We start from the raw sequence: 19,154 nt of genomic DNA, 5'->3' as shown, positions 1-19,154 counted from the left end.
TGCTGCTCCTCAGATGGGTGCGGGCTGCTCACGTGACCTCCACTTCCATGGTCACAGTGCCCTGGGCTAAAGAGTTGGGCCGGTCAGAGGGAAGCATGCTTCAGAACACACAGGAGCCCGCGATGGGAGTAGCTGGAGTCTCAGTGACCATGGGACCGCAACCAAGAAAGCAGGTCTCTGGTGGGGGTGACTGTAGAGTTCTGGGTGTTATCTGAAGGCACCCTGGGAGCAGGTAAGGCTGGGCTACCAGTCACAGCAGCTCTCCCCTTCAAAAAGGTGAGGCCTCTGCTGAAGAGCCGGACGGTCTGGGACTGTTTGCAATGATAGCAGAAGCTGCCTGGTTAGGAGAGCCTGGTTGCCTGCCCCTGAAAGTCCTGTGGGATCTAACTGTGCCACACACACACACACACCACCACCACCACCACCATCACGTCCACAGACTCCTCTTATGCTCTCTCACTCACTCACGCTCTCTTCTTCACTGCCGCCTTCTTCCTGCCTCTGTAGTTGTGTCTGCAGTGTTATTGACCCATTCATGGATAGAGTCTCCTCTCTGGGTGTCTCGTTATGTGGCTGTATCTCTACCACATTGACCAAACAGGACAAAATGCAATTTGGCAAGACATGACACAAAGGGAACAAAACCCAAATGTACTCATGACACCGATAACCCCAACATAAGTGACCACCAGAGAAAATAGAATTAAGGGAGAGAAAAGAGAGCACAAATGATATTGAAGAGAGAAAAAATGGTATGAGAGATAAGAAAAAAAAGGAAAAGGAAGAAAAAAGAAAAAAAATATATATATGGGGAGAAACCACCAGAGAACCAACAGATAAACAAAACATACAAATACCAAATACCAGTAAAGTGGGTGGGGCAGAATCTTATATACAGAAACTAAGGTTAAAAATTGGATGAACATGGGGAGGACCTCAGTTCAGTACAGAGGATGTAGAAAGAGGATGAGTAGATAAGAAGAAAGAGTAAGAGAAGGAAAATAATAATAAATTTTTTAAATAGGATAAAAAATTAGAATGATGAAAAAATAATGCAAAAATAAAGAAACGAGCAAAAAGAGAAAATAAAGAAAAAAGAGATAACAAAATAATAATATAGTAAAATAAAATGAAAACGAAAAAGTAAAGTGTCATTCCTTTCTGCCAATTATGATTCCACTCTTCTGTACTATCTGAAGCTTCTGAGTTTCCTGTTGCTAAGACTGAAGGTCTTTCTTTAGGCCAGTCCCTGTGGGCTCCCATGGACCATTCAGATTTTTTTTTGGTGTCTTTTGTGCCACTCAAGGTGTAGACTGGGTGTGGCTGTATTGGTTGCCTGGAGACTGCAGGGTGGAGCTATCTCCTCAGAAGAAAATGGCTGCCTAGGTCCTGCAAGTCAGGTATGACTCCTCACCAGACTCACAGCCATCTCTCCCTGGCCCTCTCCTCTTCCCCAGCCTCTCCCTAGGCTCCACAAGTTTGCACCTCCACCTGCATCACAGCCACGGGTGAGTGTCTGTATTTGAAAGGACCTATGAACTAGGTTCAGTGAACAAAGCAAAGGCCAGAAAGAGGGGAAAGAGCTGCACCACTGTGAGCCCTTCTGCTGGCATGGCGTGGCCTGAGCAGCTGTCTCAGTTGCCCCTCTGGGCTCAGACTTTCATGGCTGTGGACCCTGATCTAGAATCCCCTGCCACTAGCAATCTTCAGACCATGTTTCCACCGTCAGATGCTATGCTATGCTTGTCCCAAGAGATATGGCCTCAGTGCCGTGTGGTTTCCCTCTGACCCCCTGGGCTTGGAGGTCTCACAGTTCTCTCCAGCCCAAATCCCTGATTTTACTATTCTCCAGGTGTCCCTTGACCTTCCCACTGCTAATTGTCTCACCAGCTGTGTCTATTTCACAAATTCAGGGTGGATGTTATTTGATTTAGTTGCTTGTTCTACCTGCTCCAGGACAAGGCTTGGGACACATCCATCTATTCTGCCACCATTTTGTCTCTCATTTTTTTGTTGTTGTTGTTGTTCACTTTTTAAAAATATTTTTGAATCTCCTGGTAGCCTCAAAGAAGTGACCAGGGTCTCTTGATCTTTGGGAATCCCTGCTTGCCAAACCTCATAAACTATGCAGCACTTCAAAAATACCTCACAGGCCTTTCTGGAAGCCACTGCCATGAGAGAGCCAGTCCTGGGTGCCGAGGACCAGCCGCTGCTGCTGCTTCCTTGTCCACCTAGGAGCAGCAGCCCCAGTACTTGCGCCCAAAGCCGGCCCACTGCATCCCCTACTGGGCTGCAAGGCCACCTCCACCACACAGTGGACCCTGAGTGTGCCTGTGAGTAGCCGCAGCCTGCTAGGAGCCCTGTCCCCAGGCATGCCTCCCCAGTAGCTCCCAGCCACGCCTGCCGCCGCAGCACGCACCTTGCTTTCACTGAGGTCATAGCACCCAGGCTGTTGCTGGCCCACATCACCAACTAGAATGAAGGTGTTTCATAGGAAAGCACTAGTGTTGTGCACAGGCTATGCACTGCTGCTTGTGCTCACCATGCTCAACCTCCTGGACTACAAGTGACACAAGGAGACACTACCGCAGATAAATTTCTTATCTCTGCTTCATTTATCGCCTCTTCTAGAAAATTCCCTTGTTCTTTCATTTGGGGGTTGTTTCTTTGTCTCCCCATTTGGCTGTCTGTTTGCATTCAGGACTATGGATTAGGTAGATCCTCTATGCCCCTCAATCTCTAGTGCAGGACACTGTCAAACACTGTTTCTGACTAATTAGATCAGTCAAAGACTGAAAGCCTCCAGGAACCACCTCTGCCTACAGATGATAGGATTCAAACTTGAATGGCCCCAGGAAATTGTCCTCAGGTGTGGTGAGAATGTTTTCCAACAGAGTGGGACAGATGCTTCTGCCTGGAGGCTAATTGCTATTTTTGGTCCCTTAAGTGGCCTCAGGGCAAGGTGTTTTCCAACTGTCTTTCCCCCAAGCAAGGCAAATGTCTGTGTCAGAAAGATGTCCTCTGCTGTGTGAGGGAATGACTTGGCACAGAAAACTGGGGATGTCTGACATCTGAGCTATAACCCCCAAACCACCAATCCTGGCTTCAGTTCATACAGTTCCAGCCCACTCTGCCCTCCCTCTACCAGAGCACAAGGTGGGTGGCTCCACAGAGAATTCTGTGCAATGGCCATTTAAAATGGTGCCTGAATTTTCAGCCATCACTCCCTAGCAGACAGCAACCCCGCTGCTTTTCACAGCCAGATGTGATGTGTGTACCCTCTCAGTTGTAGGGGAGGCCAGCTTGGGATTTAGATCCCCAAGTTCCCATTGGAAACCCCCACAGCTGATATATCTTTCTGGAACTTCAGTTGCTGTCTGTGGGTGGTTGGCCAGCCCTTTCAAGCCTACATCCCTCATACCAGTCTTTATGTGGTCTCCACTTTCAGTCCTCAGCTGTGAGGGTTCTCTCCTGTGAGTCTTCCATAAATAATTCAGGAAGTTTTCCTATATTTTAGTTGTAATTCCAGTTTGTTCCTAGGAGCATGTCCGTGAAAAATCCATGTACTCTGCCTCCATTTTTGTTCTCTTGATCATTATTCAGTCTTTATTAGTCTCAGGCTATTGACTCCAGAGTTCGGGGAGAGGTTTTCCAACAGGGTGGGACAATTGCTTGCCCACCACTCCTCCTCCCCCAAGGAAAAAGCTGCCTGAATGGTAAATATCTACCTGAGAAACATGTCCTCTGCAGTATGAAAGAAAGACTCAGCATAGGAAACTAGGGCAGCTGCCTTCTGAGCTCTTATCCCAGAACCCCCAAACCTGGATTCTGCTCACAAGGCTCTAGTCCACTCAGCCCTCCCTCTGCCAGAGCCCAAGGTGAGTGGCTTCACCTGAAATTTTGTGTGTTGGTGCTTTAATAAGATACCTGAATTTCCAGCTGTCTTTCCCTGGCAGACAGAAACCCCACTGCTTTACACAAACAGTTGTCATGTGGGCACCTTTCTCAGTTCTGGTGCTGTGGGTGGGGGGCCCAGCTTGGAATTTAGACTCCAGAGTTCTCAGCTGAGGAACCCTCACAGCTGAGGTATCTTCAGTTGCAGTCTGTTGGAGCCAAGCCAGCCTTCTCATGACTTCACACTTTCTACCAGGCTTGATGGGGTCTCCACTTTCCATCCTTGGTTATCAACATCGTCTCCAGCTAGTCATCATTTGATTATTCAGGATGGTGTTTCTGTATTTTAGTTGTAATTCCAGTCTGGTCCTGGGAGAGTGTCAGTGTAGTTTGTACTTACTGCTGCCATTTTGGAACCTAAAGGGTTTTATTATTATTTTTTACGAGAAAGCCCACAAGGTTTTCAGAAACCTCCATTACACATAATTTCTTTCAGGAAATAATGAATAAATCCAAGGAGAATGTGGTCTTTGTTGAAAAGAGGGGTTAAGAACATGGTTCAAACTTTCAGGAGAAATGAGAAAGGTCTTAGGGGTAGACCAAGCCGAACTTCAAAATCATCTTGATGTTTTACCAAAAAGTGAAATTTATCCCAGTGTTTTTACAAGAAGTATTAGTGGTTTTTTTTCCAAGATAAAAGAAATTCCACTTTTGCACAAATACTAGAGAATAGAAAAGTTTTATTATAGTAACAATTAGCAAACAATTGTAATGGGTGGGGGAAACTGTGTGGGAATGAAGCACCTCGCAGTAAGTAATCAAGGTGAGGATTGATGGCAATGTGGTGGCCACAGTAAGTTTCACAAGAAAAGGAAATAACTAGTTATTCAGTGAAGTGGTTACATATATGTTGCTCAAAGACTATCCACTGAAACCTCTGAATATACTGAACATTGTTCTCTTAGCTGTTGAATCTCTGTCTTTTACTCTTTATGACATTTCACTTAGTTGAGTTCTAAGAAATCTGTTTTTCAGAGAACTCTTTGTTCTTCAGTGGCAAAATAATAAGGAACAATTTCAATCTTTCCATAAGAATGTAATTCAACAAATTTATGGTCATTCTATAAGTATCTCTAGCTATCCATTACCTAATAAAAATAATTGATTTATCTAACAACATAGGTAAAATGATCATTGTCATTCCAAAGGTTAAAATGTGAAGAAGTCACAGGTGGAGATTATGTAACAATCTAGGAAGATTCTAGAGGAGAAACGGTTACTAGGGATAAATACAGAAAGCTTGGAGTCACCGTCTTTTGGTCTCATGCATTCCCCTTCTCTGTTTCTGAGAAAGAGCTCAGTAGATAGGGATTATCCATACTTTCTGCTTTGGAGTTTTACAAATTGAGAATGTGTCTCTTCTTGTAGAATAAATGAAATATCTACTAATTGACAACAAAAAACTTTACTACAGTCCTGAGAGCTTAAGAGATAGAAACAGATTTGGGGGGAATGAGATATGTGGGGAAGGAACACTTGAAAATACACAGGAGACATAGACAGATTTTCATTAAGCTTTACCTTCCTTGAACAGAAATGAGAATAAAAAGGAAGCAATGTTTAATGCTGCCAAGATTATGTCAAGCATCCCTTTCTGACTCTCAACCTCACTTCTGGCATTTTGCTGCCTTAAAACATAGTGACTCTCCCTTTCTGCCAATTCCCTCTTCATTTCTACCTTGCTCTTTTCTTGCTCTAGTTTATCCTCCAGCTTTCTGATTTTTTCTTCATACTCCTTTACTAACTGCCTCTTCTCTCTCTTCAAATCTTCTCTGAGTTGTTCTCGTATGACTTGAATTTGTTTCTGAATCTCCACCTCAGCCCTTTGGTACATAGTATTAGTATAGCATCCTCCCTGGTTCTCCATCACCATGCGCTGGACTAATTCCAGCAGCTGTGCCCTCTGAGCCTCCTGTTCAGCCCCTGTCGCCTTATTGTTGAACTCACAGTGACGACCTGTGAACTGCTCTACCAGATCTTGAATGCCTTGTGGAGCTTCTTTTAAGTAATCATTGAACTCCATACCATCCAAGTCATCTTTCCGGGTGAATAATAGAATCATGTATCTCCTAGCTTTGGGTCCAAACATTGACAGCAACTTCTCCACTGCCTTTTCCTCTTCATTGGTGTACCGGCCCAGCGGGACCACCAGGAGCACAGCGTGAGGGCCAGGGGAAGTCAGGAGGATGCAATTAGCTATCTCCCTTTGTGTGTCAGCATCCGGTACCTCAGTGTCGAAAATGCCAGGTGTGTCCACGACAACTATTTCTCTCCCATTCCACATGCTTCTCTCTTTCTGACAGGCCTTGGTGATAGATTTTGCTGCAATGCTGGAATTAAATGCTTTCTTTCCAAGGATGCTATTTCCTGTGGCACTTTTTCCTGCTCCAGTCTTACCCACTAAGACAAGTCGCAGTTCTGAATCTTGATTTCCAAGCCCTGGGACATCAGGAAACAAAACCACAGCATTAGGATTGACTTCCAACATTTCCCACTGCAAGGGCCCCGCACACTGGTTTTTCTCTATTGCCCACTAGTGTCCTGTCGCTGAGCCATCTCTGAACTCACAGAAGGTCTGTGGAACAACTGGGCCTCACCTCCCTACTGCAGGACTTGGAGAATGCCAAGAACTTCTCAGGAGTCCCTTGGGCTGCTCTCTCTGACCTTTGGAAGCTAAGTAACTATGGAAGCAGGCCCAACATGGTTCAAGAGAGAACTCTGAGTTACTGCTGGTAGCTGTTATTCATAAGCTAATGTAGGAAGTAACACAAAATCTGACTTTGGGTCATCACAGTGGAAAATCCCCTTCCCCCAAATGATATCCAAAATGGACTTTTATTCTTCCCATTAAGAAGTCAGATAGGTGGTTGATTCAAGCCATCCCACCCTGAAAGGGTGTAAAGGGCACATGAGCAGAAAGGCAAAATGTTCCTTCATATTTCAATGTGTGCATCCAGCTTCTCAGGGATTCTGAACCACAGGAGAACAAAATGCCTTTCTTTTAATTTATGACCTAAATGTAGAAATCTAATGAAGTTTTTTTATCTTAAATTAGTATATAGAAGACTTCTATCAGAAAGTAGTGACAGTTCTCTGAAATTATTCTAAAATCCCTTGATACATAAATAATAGTATTAACAACTCATATAGAGGAGCAGTAGTGGAGTTACACTTTATTAGTTTCATTTGGTCTACTTCCTAGGACACCTGGAACTTAATAACAGAACAGCATAGCCTATCACCTGATATTTTAAAGATCACTCTGTCTTAAGTTAAACACCAAATCATCTATATAGGTCTTTATCCTCTTTCCAGCCAGTATTTCTCTGCATATCTCTTCCATGTGTCTATAAAGTTGAAGCCTTCAGGATTTGTTCAGCACAGGCAGGGACCATAGCAGTCAACTGACAAGCACATCTGAGAGCCTGTTTCTCCCTGAAGAAAGATCCTGTCAGCAAAGCCCTTGAGTAAGACTGACTCTTACAGGAGGAAACCTGGATTATAATGATCTGTCTCTGCTTTGAGTCAATGCATACATCACCACACTGACAATATTGCTGACATGATTGTAAACTCCATTTTATTTTTCAGAGATATCATCACCATTCACCCAGATCCTCAGACAAAACTGGGAATCTCCCTGGATTCCTCTCTTTCCCTTACCTTCCAAATCTGACCCATTAGCAAGTTCACAAATCTGACCGCTTCTCTCCATTTGAAGACCATCATACTAGCCCAAGCTACCATCACCATCAATGACTCAGCTAGTCCCCTAAGTGGTTTCTTTAGTTCTGTTGTGCCCTCTTTTTCTATTCTTTACATTGGAATGATTTTTCAAAAATTTCAATCAAACAGAAGAGAGATTTTGCAGAACTCCCCACTCTGGCTTCCAAAAAATAGGTAGTTATTCCCTGTCTCCCACACACTTTATGGTTATTCTGTTGCTAATCTAAGGATTAGCAAAACCATTCCTAAGGCAGAGTATCCCACATTTGATAACCAGAATTCTGCAATGAGAGAAGTATATTTCCAGAAGCTGAGAGCAGTGGTTACAAGATGGCTAAGTTGAAGAGAAAATGTGGGTGGGATCAGATCATTACTTAGTTAGCACCACAGTGGAAGACTCCAACCTAAGGATATCCTGAGGGCATTAGTTGGTCATCCAGAGAGAATTAGGAAAATCATGGGAGGTGAAATGAAAATCACCAAAGACCAGCTCCAATATTGCAGCAATTTGCCAATGCTGATAGCATATGGCAGTCTGTGTGATAGACTGCAGATATGGCCATGAATTAATCCCAGGTCTGTGCACAAGCCTCTTGAGCATGTGGATTTGCAGCTCCTCCCACAAGGCGCTGAGTCTGTTTCTCCACCCTTGCATCTGGGTGGGCCCTGTGACTTGGTTTGGGCAATAGGGCAGTAGAAGCATGATGCAAGTACACCCCAAAAGTGCTGATGCCCTGTGGCTTGATGTCTCTTGCTCTTCAGAACCCTGCAACTGATTGATGATGAAGACACAAGGCACAGTCATCCCTATCACCCTAGTCTTCCCAAGAGCCTGCTAACCATCAGACATGGCCATGGGACTGTCCATTCAAAAGTATCCAGTTGCTGGATCTTGAGAGTATTACCGGTATGCTAAGCAAAATAAGTCAGATGAACAAAGGACAAGAACTATATGATTTCACTTATATATGGGATATAAAATAGAAAGGAACAAGGGAACAAACAATACAAATAAACAAACAAACTCATAGTCGCAGGCAACAAAATGGCAGTTACCAGAGGGAGTGAAGGGTGGGAAGAGGTTGAAGCAGTAAAGGGGGTGAAATATATGGTGATGGAAGGAGACAATGCAATACACAGATGATATATTATAGAACTGTACACCTGAAACTTCTATAATGTTATTAATCAATGTCACCTCAATTAATTTAATCTGAAAAAAAGATTATCCAGCTGTGTACTGAACCACCAGCTTAACACCAGTGCATGAGCAAGTCTGGCTGAAATGAGCCCAGTTGCCCAGACCCAAAAAATTCCCAGCTATCTACCAAATTGATTGCCAAAGAAATGGTTGAGGTTTTAGGGTACTAAGTTTTATTGTGGTACCAAACCAGCAAAAAATCAATTGATATAGTTGATTTCTATACATAAGGAAGTAGAAGGAGAGGGTGTGTGAGAAAGTGAGTGAGCGAGTCTATTGAATTTGTTGGTTTCTACCTCCAAATGGATTCTACCTCCAAAACATGCCTCCAGGAGCAGGGATATTAGGACCTGAATTAATCAATTCCTCTCACATTCCTCCTTCCAGTTGAAGAGAGGCTGAAGAGGGTGGCAGAGAGACAACCAGAGAGGCTACCACTGGCCCTTCTGGTGTGTCCACATTGTTGAACTAGGAAATAAGAAACCTTATTATCCTGCGATCAATCAGGATACTTTAACCTCTCTTCCTCTTAGAGGTTATTCTGTGTCATGAAGAGACAGTGCAGAGATTTATGAGAAAAGCTGAGTCAATTAAGAGACTATAAGAAATGGGGTTGGAAATATTTTGCTCTTGCTTAGATGAAGACTGGCAGAGAGGACAGGAGAACCCACTGCCAGGTTCCCTCCGTCCCATCTGGTCTGGGAAACCCAAGCACCCTCTCACCTTGGCCGGTCCTGGATTCACTGAAGTTGAAAGGAGTAATGTTCAATTGAGCTTCCATAATAGTTTGAATTTCTGTAGATAAGAAACAGAACTCATTTTAGGGAAATGGATAGTAACTGCAAACCAAAACCACATGCAGCCAACAGTTTTTTTCTATTTTCCATAAACTTGTTACTTGATTTCACTTTCCCTGTTTCCCAACACTTCTCCTCAACTCCCCATTGTCAGTTTCATTTTCACTTGTTGCTTCTTCTCTACAGAAACATATTTCAAGTGCTTCCTCAGCTCTGGTTCTGGGCACCCTTTCCCATCCATTGAGTAAATTATTGCTTTGAATGCCATTTGTATGTACTCATAGCCTAGACCCTCCTCAGTATTTTGAACTTTTATATCCCATTCAGCTTCCTCATTGGGCAAGTTCATGGACATCTCAAACAAAACTCGACAAAAATGGAGCCTTTGACCATCTCCCAACCCCAAACTCCAGACCATGTAAATGATTCTGCCCCCATTTTGGTAGATGCCAACACCATTCAGCCAGCTGCAGAATCTTAGGGTCAGCTTCGTCTCCTCTCTCCTCACTTGTTCATCAGTCTACAATCAAATCCTATGGATTTTAACTCCAAAACGTGTAAAATTATCCATTATTCCAACCTTTATCCTAATCCAAGCCACTTTTATTTGTTTGCCATGCTTACAGACTCCTAACCAATCATTTCATCTTCAATCCTTCTTCTGCTCTATAATCAAGTGCTTTTTTAAAACTAAATTTTATTTTTTATTTCCTCCAATTCCTCTCCCCCCGGCACCATTACTATATATATATATATACATACACAGCTGTGCTGAGGTCCATTTGCTATTTGCTCTAATCATATTCCCAGGTGTTCCAACAGAACACATCCCACAGTAGGAAACTGTTTGTCTGTTTTTTACTATGCCCCTTTAGGTTCTGAGCTTTGTGATGATAAATAGGATCATCTGTGTCTTGCATTTCTCCTATTACCTGGGATAAGCACAGTATTGGACAGAGAGTGGTTCTTAATAAATATGTGTTAATCCAATAAATCAATCAAAACTCTTTTTGATTTTTTGCTTCCTTTCTGATATTTCTGCCCAGCATATATCTGTGAAAAAGATTATCCTTTTCTTTTTTTTTTTAAATATATTTTATTGATTTTTTACAGAGAGGAAGGGAGAGAGATAGAGAGTTAGAAACATCAATGAGAGAGAAACATCAATCAGCTGCCTCCTGCACACCCCCTACTGGGGATGTGCCCGCAACCCAGGTACATGCCCTTGACCGGAATCGAACCTGGGACCCTTCAGTCCGCAGGCCGACGCTCTATCCACTGAGCCAAACCGGTTTCGGCAGATTATCCTTTTCTTATTCAATGCTTAGAGTCATAAAAATATGCTATTACAGTTTAAATACTTTTTCTCTTTGCTACTTAAAAACATTTGGCAATGGGGAAAGTGTTAAAGGGAGTGATTTAAGAAGAACAAGAAATTGACAGAAAGGAACATAGGCATAAAGAAAAATGGCAGGAAATGATTACCTATCAATAATGACCTTAAATGTAAATAGATTACATACTCCAACAAAAGACACAGACTATCTGCATGGAAAAGAAACATGAGCCATATATATGCTGTATACAAGATACCCACCTCAGAACAAATGATTCACACAAACAGAAAGTGAAAGGATGGGAAAATTTTTTCCATGCAAATGGAAACAGAAAATGCAAGGGTAGCAATATTTATATCTGATCAAATAGATTTCAAAGAAAAGGATATAACAAAAGACAAAGAAGGCCACCACATAACACTAATGGGATCAATACAAGAGGATATAACCCTGGTAAATATCTATGCGCCCAAAGAAAGAGTACCTAAATATATATTTTTAAATCTTCTGGAGGATGTTAAGAGAGAGATTGACAGCAATACAGTCACAGTAGGGGATTTTAACACCCCACTGACATCACTGCTTAAATCTTCCAGACAATCAACAAGGTAAAAGCGACCCTAAAGGAAACACTAGATTAGATTAATTTAATTGATATTTACAAAACATTTCATCCCAAAGTTACAGACATACACTCTGCTTAAGTGAACATGGATTATTTTCAAAGACAGAGACACAAAATAAGTCTCTACAAGTTCAAGAGGATTGAAATCATATTAAGTATCTTCTTGGATCACAATGGCATGAAACTAAAATCAATTACAATAAAAACATTCAAAAACATTCAAACCCATGGAGTTTAAGCAATGAATGGGTTACCAAATAAATCAAAAAAGAAAGAAAAAACTTCCTGAAACCTATAATTAAAATTAACAAACAACAGCCCAAAATCTATGGGACATCGCAAAAGCAGTCCTGAGTGGGAAGTTCATAGAATTCCAGCCCTACCTCAAAAAACAAGAAAAAGTTCTAATAAAATATTAACACTACAACTAAAATAACTAGAAAAAGAACATAAAGAAAATCCCAGAGAAGTAGAAGGAAGGAATTAATAAAGATCATGGCAGAAATAACTGTCACAGAGACTAAAAAAAAAGTAAAAAGTACAAAACATCAATGAAACCAAGAGCTGGCTCTTGAAAAGATAAACAAGATTGATGAACCTTTTGACAGACTCGTCAAGAAACAAAGAGAGAGGACCTAAATAAGACAAGTGAGAAATGAAAGAGGTGAAGTAACAACCTACACCACAGAAATACAAATAGGAACAACTATATGCCAATAAGCTGAACAACCTGGATGAAATGGAAAAATTCCTAGAAAAATGCAATCTTCCAAAACTGAATCAGGAAGAATCAGAAAACCTGAATAGGCCAATAACAACTGATGAAATTAAAGAACTATTTTTCAAAACTCCCAACTAACAAAATCTCTGCTCCAGATGGCTTCACATGGGAGTTTTACCAAACATTCAAAAAAGAACAAATACCTATCCTCCTCAAATAATTCCAAAAAATCCAAGCAGAAAAAAGACTTCTAACTGCTTTTTATGAGGCCAGTATTACCCTCATTCCCAAACCAGATGAAGACACCACAAAGAAATCGAATTATAGGCCAATATCTCTGATGAACATAGATGCTAAAATCCTCAACAAAATATTAGCAAATTGGATCCAGCAATATATTTAAAAGATCATATACCATGACCAAGTGGGATTATTCCAGAGATGCAAGACTGTTATAATATTTGCAAATCAATAAATGCAATACATCACATAAACAAATTGAAAGACAAAAATCACATTATCATATCAATAGATGCAGAAAAAGCTTTTGACAAAATCGTACACCCATTTTTGATGACCACTCTCCACAAAGTGGGAATACAGGGATCATACCTCAACATGATAAAGGCCACATATGACAAACCTACAGCTAACATCATACTCAATGGGCAAAAACTAAAAGCATTTCCCCTAAGAACAAGAACAAAACAGTGATGTCAGCTTTCACCACTCTTATTCAACAATAGAGGCCCAATGAATGAAATTCCTGCAAGGGGCTCAGACCTCGCAGCCCTGGCTTCATCTGGAAGGTTATCCAGAAGGATATCTGAAGGTCATTTGGTTTTCCAGTCTAATTAGCATATTATTCTTTTATTATTATAGATAGTACTGGAAGCCTTAGCTACAGCAATCAGACAAGAAGAAAGCAAAAAAGGCATTCAAATTCAAAAGGAGGAAGTAAAACTGTCATTATTCACAAATGACATGATATTGTATGTAGAAAATCCTAAAGACTCCATCAAAATACTACTAGATTTAACAAATGAATTTAGCAATGTAGCAGGACACAAAATCATCAACCAGAAATCCATGGCATTTTTATATAACAATAATAAAATCTCAGAAAGAGGAAAAACAAACAAACAATCCCTTTTACCATTGCAGCAAAAAAATTAATTTACTTAGGAATAAACTTAACCAAGGAGGTAAAAGACCTGTGCTCACAAAACTACAGCACGCTAATAAAAAGAGATAGAGGAAGATATAAACAAGAGAAGGAATATACCGTGTGCATGTATTGGTAGAATTAACATCATGTCCATACTGCCTAAAGCAATCTGTAGATTCCATTTAATCCCTATTAAAATACTAACTGCATATTTTATAGATACAGAAAAAATGCTAAAAATATTCATATGGAACCAAAAATAGATTGCTAATGGCTGTAGAAATCTTTGGAAAGAAGATGGTGAGATCACAATTCTGCATATCAAGTTCTACTACAAAACCACTGTAATCCAATCTGCTTTGTATTGGCACAGAACAGACATATAGATAAATGGAACAGAGCAGAGAACCCAGAAATGGACCAAGCCATTATGCTCAATTAATTTTTGACAAAGGAGGCAAGAACATACAATGGAGTCAAGAGAGTCTCATCAATAAATGGTGTTGGAAAAAATAGACAAGTACATGCAAAAATGAAGCTAGACCACTAATTTACACCATACACACGAATAAACTCAAAATGATCAAAAGACCTAAATGTAAATTGTGAAACCATAAAAATCCTAGTAGAAAATATACAGGCAAAATCTCAGACTTCACATGTAGCAGAATTTTCACAGATACATGGCCTAGGCCCTAGGGTAAGAGGAACAAAGGGAAAATTATTCAAATGGGACTAGAGTAAATTTAAAACCTCTGTACATCAAAAGAAACCCATATCAAAATGAAAAGTGAACTCAAATTACGGTAGAACAATATATCTGATAAGGGGTTAATTTCCAAAACATTTAAATACTCATACAACTCAACAAAAGGAAGACAAAGAACCCCATTACAAAATGGACAGAAGGCCTGTCTAGATACTTCTCCAAAGAGGACATACAAATGACCAAGAGACATATGTAAAAATGCTCAGCAATAACTCATTATCAGAGACATGCAAATTAAAATGACAATGAGTAGTCACCTCACACCTGCCAGAATGGCTAACATTAACAGGTCCCAGTCCTAAACCAGACCCCTACCCCAGGGTTCCAGAGCTTGGAAAACAGGTCCTGGTAACTTCAGGCTGTAAAAACCAGCCAGGATTGTGGCTGAGTGACATGGGGCTGCTAGAGACCCAGGTATTGCTCTTAAAGGGCCAGTGCACAAACTTACTCAGACTCGATCCCTCAGGCTTCAGACTTTGTTAAAATCTCTGAAGAAAGCAGCAGCTCCTGTCAGCATGCCCCAAACCTTCAATAAAAAGCCTAAGAATCAGCACTAGCACCAGCCTGCCTTACTTCACAGCTGGGCCTAGCCTGGGTACTTCATAAGTCCAATACAGATAGCAGCCATCTACAGACTTCTTTGCAGTTCCTGTTGGGTGGCCCCAGAGCCAGTGCACCTGGTGGACAGCTTCAGACCATACCAGATTACAACTCTACACATCCACAAGTGACACACTCAAGCGGCAGACTCAGTGAGCAACAAAGCCCCACTGAAGCAAGTTCCATTCCCTAGGGGCGTCTCCTGCACAGCTTCTCTTTCACTGTAGTCACAGCTGGTCCTCACATCCAATTGGCCTGGAGGTAAATTCTCCCAGGGACACCAACAACAATCAAGGTTCAACTACAAGACTGTGCACACAGCCCACACAGGAGCACACCTAGAGTGCCCAGTTCAGGTGACTGGGGAGGTTTAGCCACCGGGTCCTACAGGACATCTACTACACAAGGCCACTCGACCAATTCCAAGAGACATAGCAGCTCCACACAATACATAGAAAGAAATCCAAAATGTGGAGACAAAGAAACATGTCACAAATGAAAGAGATGGAAGCAAGCAAACTACTGAATGCAGAGTGCAAAACCATGGTTATAAGGTTTCTCAAGGATCTTAATGAGAGCTTCAAGGGACTCAAAGAAAGCACCAAAGAGCATTAATGACACTTTCAAGGACCTCAGTGAGAATGCCAATGAATACATATATATTAACAATTGAATCTACGAATCCAAATAAACCAACAAGAAATCTAATAAATAAAATAAACTGATGAATAAAATAGAATCAGAGGCATGGAAACATGAAACAGATGAAGGAATCTTAGAGGGAAGGGAGGAGATGGGGCAGAAAGAGATTGACCAAAGATCTTACATGCATATGTGCATTAACTATGGACACAGAGAATAGACCAGGGGTGGGGTGGGAACTAGGTGTATGGAGACCAATATGGGGAAAAGTGGAACATCTGTAATACCCTCAAAAATAAAGATTTTCTAAAAAAGAAAAGAAGAAAAAGAAAAAGCTACCACATTGGGAGTGGGGGGGGGGGGGATAGACAGCATCTTATAAAATTAAACATGCAAAACAGCTATCCCTCTTCTAGAAATTTTCTTAATAGAAATAAAAACGTAGATTTGTATGTGAATGCCTTCTTATTATAATATTCATAATAGCTCACACTGGAAGTACCCAAATGTTCTTCAACTGCTGAATGAATAATCAAATCTTGGTATATGCATCCTGTTGTGGGTTAAATTGTGCCCCCTCAAAAGATATGTTAGAGTTTTTACACCTGAAACCTCAGAATGTGTTCTTATTTGAAAATAGGTCCTTTGGCGATATACCGTAATTTGTTCAGATGGGGTCATGCTGGAAAATGAATACAAACCAGCTCACTCACTTCTTCACCATCGAAAACAGAAAATCAGGCGATCTTCTTCCTGTGTGGCACCAATACCTATCTCTGTCTCCAGGTAAACTGACCTGGGCCCTGTACCCTCATCTATCTTGCCCTGGAAACAGACATTGCCCCTAATAGTCAGTCCTTTGAGGTTCTCTCCACTTACACCTGGACCACGAGAGACATCGTCATCCTTCCTCTCCTTGCTGGCCTAGGAATAGCTACCGGCCTAGGCACTGAGGGACTGGCAATCTCCCTTTCCTGCTATCAGAGCCTATCCAAAGATCTTGCAGATAGCCTAGAGGAAATTTCCCAAAATGTTGTCTCGGTCCAGGACAAGACAGATTCATTGGAAGCAGTTACCCTCCAAAATCAGAGAGGACTTGACCTCCTCACAACTGAGAAAGGGGGGCTATGCCTATTCCTTCAGGAAGAATGCTGTTTTTATGCCAATCAGTCTAGCATAATAAGACATGGGCCAAAAAATTAGTTGATAGGGCCTCAAAAGTCTGACAACAGCTTTTGGAATCCTGGGGCATCTGGCTGCAGAATCTCAACCGGACCTCCTGGCTTCTACTTCTAGTTGGAGACATCCCCCCTCCTCCTCCGCACCAGTGCTCTTCTGGCACACATCTTTGGCCTGTGCATCCTAAGAGACCTTCCCTTCTTCCTCCAAAACCACATGCATGCAATCACTAATAGACCCATAAGGGAAATGATGCTATTCCAGACCTACACTAGATATCATCCTCTCCCTCAATCACTGATTAATTAGGGACATCTCTACACCCCACTTAAGCATGAAGAAGGTACAGAAGTCTGAGACTGGCCTCCCTCATCAACCCCAGCTCACAGAAGAAAAAGAAAAGCTGGAATATTAGGCATATTCTATACCTATCCCCTGTGATAAGTTTCTCCCCTGCACTCAGTATTTTTCCATTGTGCCCCACTTGGGGCTCCTGCCCTCTCTGTGACTATCCTGTTATTCTCATGTAAGGTGTTACAAGACACAGCTAAGCAGCCAAGAAGAGTAGTTCCAGACCCCACTCCCTGCAACTACCTGAACTGGCATCCGGCTTAACGGTTCGCCTTGACACACGTAAGAGACATATAAATAACAACCCACCCTACTCTTGCTTACTGACACCACCTTGGTCTCAGCCCTCCTGTTCACAGAGCAACAATAAATTTATAAATTTTGCTTTTTAATTTCATTTGACCTGGTTCTTCTCAGCATCAACTTAAAAAGAACCACTACTGAATATTGTATAGGAAGCACCCTGATAAATGCTTTGTACTTTACCTTATTTACTCCCCAAAAGTAGCCTGAAAATGCTAATTTTATTTTTCTAACTTTTAAAATAGGGACTTTGATGTGACTCAAAAATACTGAGACACTTACCCATGGTCACAGTCCCAACAGGTATCAGGCAGAGAAGGGGTCCAATTCAAAGTCTGTCTGACTACCACTTCCCTCCTAACCACTGCACACAACAGTCTCAGTTCCTTCTCAGGCCCATGGTTCTAAAATCCCATCGAATCAGAGCTAGATCAAGTGAGGGCAGGGAAGGGAGTTTATATTCTTTCCATAATGGAAGACTGGCAGGAAGCCTGTAACTGAGGAAGTTAACAGGATAGTTTCACATACATTGTTCCTCCAGAATAGCCAACCCTCTCTCCGCGACACCCCCTCCTCACCTCGCATGTCACACTATTTGGGTCATAGCTTCTCTCTGCTAAATGATGGAAAGGATTTAGCGAACCACAGTCCAGATTTCCTCTGCCCTTAGTGATGGCTACACTTAGAGTCGCCACACTCCCTGGGATCCTGCTTCTTTTTCAGTAAAAAGAGGGAGTTAGACAGAGTTGTCTCTAAATTGTCTTCGAGCTATAAAGACCTGCCTTGGGGACACTCATTTCCTATCCATGGAAAAGGAGGGCTTGTCAGGCAGCCCTCAGTGTCTATCACGGCAGCAAATGTATGAAGGTGCACAAGTCAGCACAAATGTGTCCTGTTCAATATGAGACATGTAGCATTGTGCTAATAAAGCTCCTGACTCCCCTCTCTACCCTCTGCCACTACCCTCTGAAAGCAGCCCTCCACACTGTGTTGCTGGCACAGAGCCTGGTCCCTCCATGACCTGCACATTCCCTGAACTTACTGCCCTTATACTTCAGCCACTCAGGGCCTATTCTCAGCCAGACTCACCTTCTTTACAACCAGTTGATGAGTTCTCAGGTTTTCTCCAAAGAATCTCGTAGGGTGTGGGCTTTTGCTTTGACTGTGAGGATGAAGTGTTTGCGCCCTCTTAACCCGCTGAGTCAGGAAGCACATATTGGGTGGAGCCAGTGGAGGAACTGTTTGCCTTTAAAGAGACAGTCATATTGCCCCTAATTTGGTGGGTGTTTCAGATTTGCCAAATTGAAATCTTTTCCTCCTTGTGCCCAATCTCACACCCAAATTTCCAAAGCTATATTCAGTATTTTGGGTTATAGTGGTGGATCCAAAAGGCCATTATTAAATGACCTAAACCTTACCCAGAAAGCCAGGCACAGTGTCTGTCATCTTCCCTGGTGTAGTGGGAGACTGTGGGATCATTCTAGAAGAAGAAAGTCGGCTTATGACTTCGTGAATCCTTGAGTGTTCACTGGAGATTATACAATATGGGTTTTGAGTCTAGTCTTTGAGGAGGATCTCAAGTTACTCATTCAGAAATTAACAGGACTCAAGTACAAAGTCAAAAGAGTCCAAACCACTAAGAGTCAAGGAGAAAAGAGGAAGAAGAGGCCTGGAAAAATGTCTCCAGTGACCACACAGGCTCTTTGGCTTTTTTCATATGGTCCTTGCAAGATTGAAAGCCTGTATGACCTAACAAGTAAATAGGCACCTGGGGTGTAGAT

General features: G+C 41.9%; 1 protein-coding gene across 3 annotated transcripts in view; it reads right to left on the bottom strand.

Moving 5' to 3' along the window:
• Window positions 1-18,577, bottom strand: part of LOC132242643 (GTPase IMAP family member 4-like) — a 192,308-nt gene extending 173,731 nt beyond the window's left edge. The window contains exons 1-4 of one of the 3 annotated variants that reach the window (XR_009454684.1): window positions 18,463-18,564; window positions 17,656-17,799; window positions 9,605-9,676; window positions 5,043-6,393 (exon numbers count right to left, since the gene is read on the bottom strand). Coding sequence is in view for 2 of the 3 variants with exons in the window: in XM_059711568.1 (XP_059567551.1) it covers window positions 5,465-6,393; window positions 9,605-9,676; window positions 17,656-17,659 (1,005 nt within the window). In the remaining variant the exon portion in view is untranslated. Of the gene's footprint in view, window positions 1-4,617; window positions 6,394-9,604; window positions 9,677-17,655; window positions 17,800-18,462 lie in introns of those variants that run through there. The other 2 variants (XM_059711568.1, XM_059711569.1) reach the window with 2 other exon arrangements.
• Window positions 18,578-19,154: the final 577 nt, after the last annotated feature.

Source organism: Myotis daubentonii, chromosome 10 (genome assembly GCF_963259705.1).
Source record: "Myotis daubentonii chromosome 10, mMyoDau2.1, whole genome shotgun sequence".
NCBI classification, from domain to species: Eukaryota; Metazoa; Chordata; class Mammalia; order Chiroptera; family Vespertilionidae; genus Myotis; species Myotis daubentonii.
Note: the sequence above shows the minus strand (reverse complement) of the source record. Positions and strands in the feature narration are given on the sequence as shown.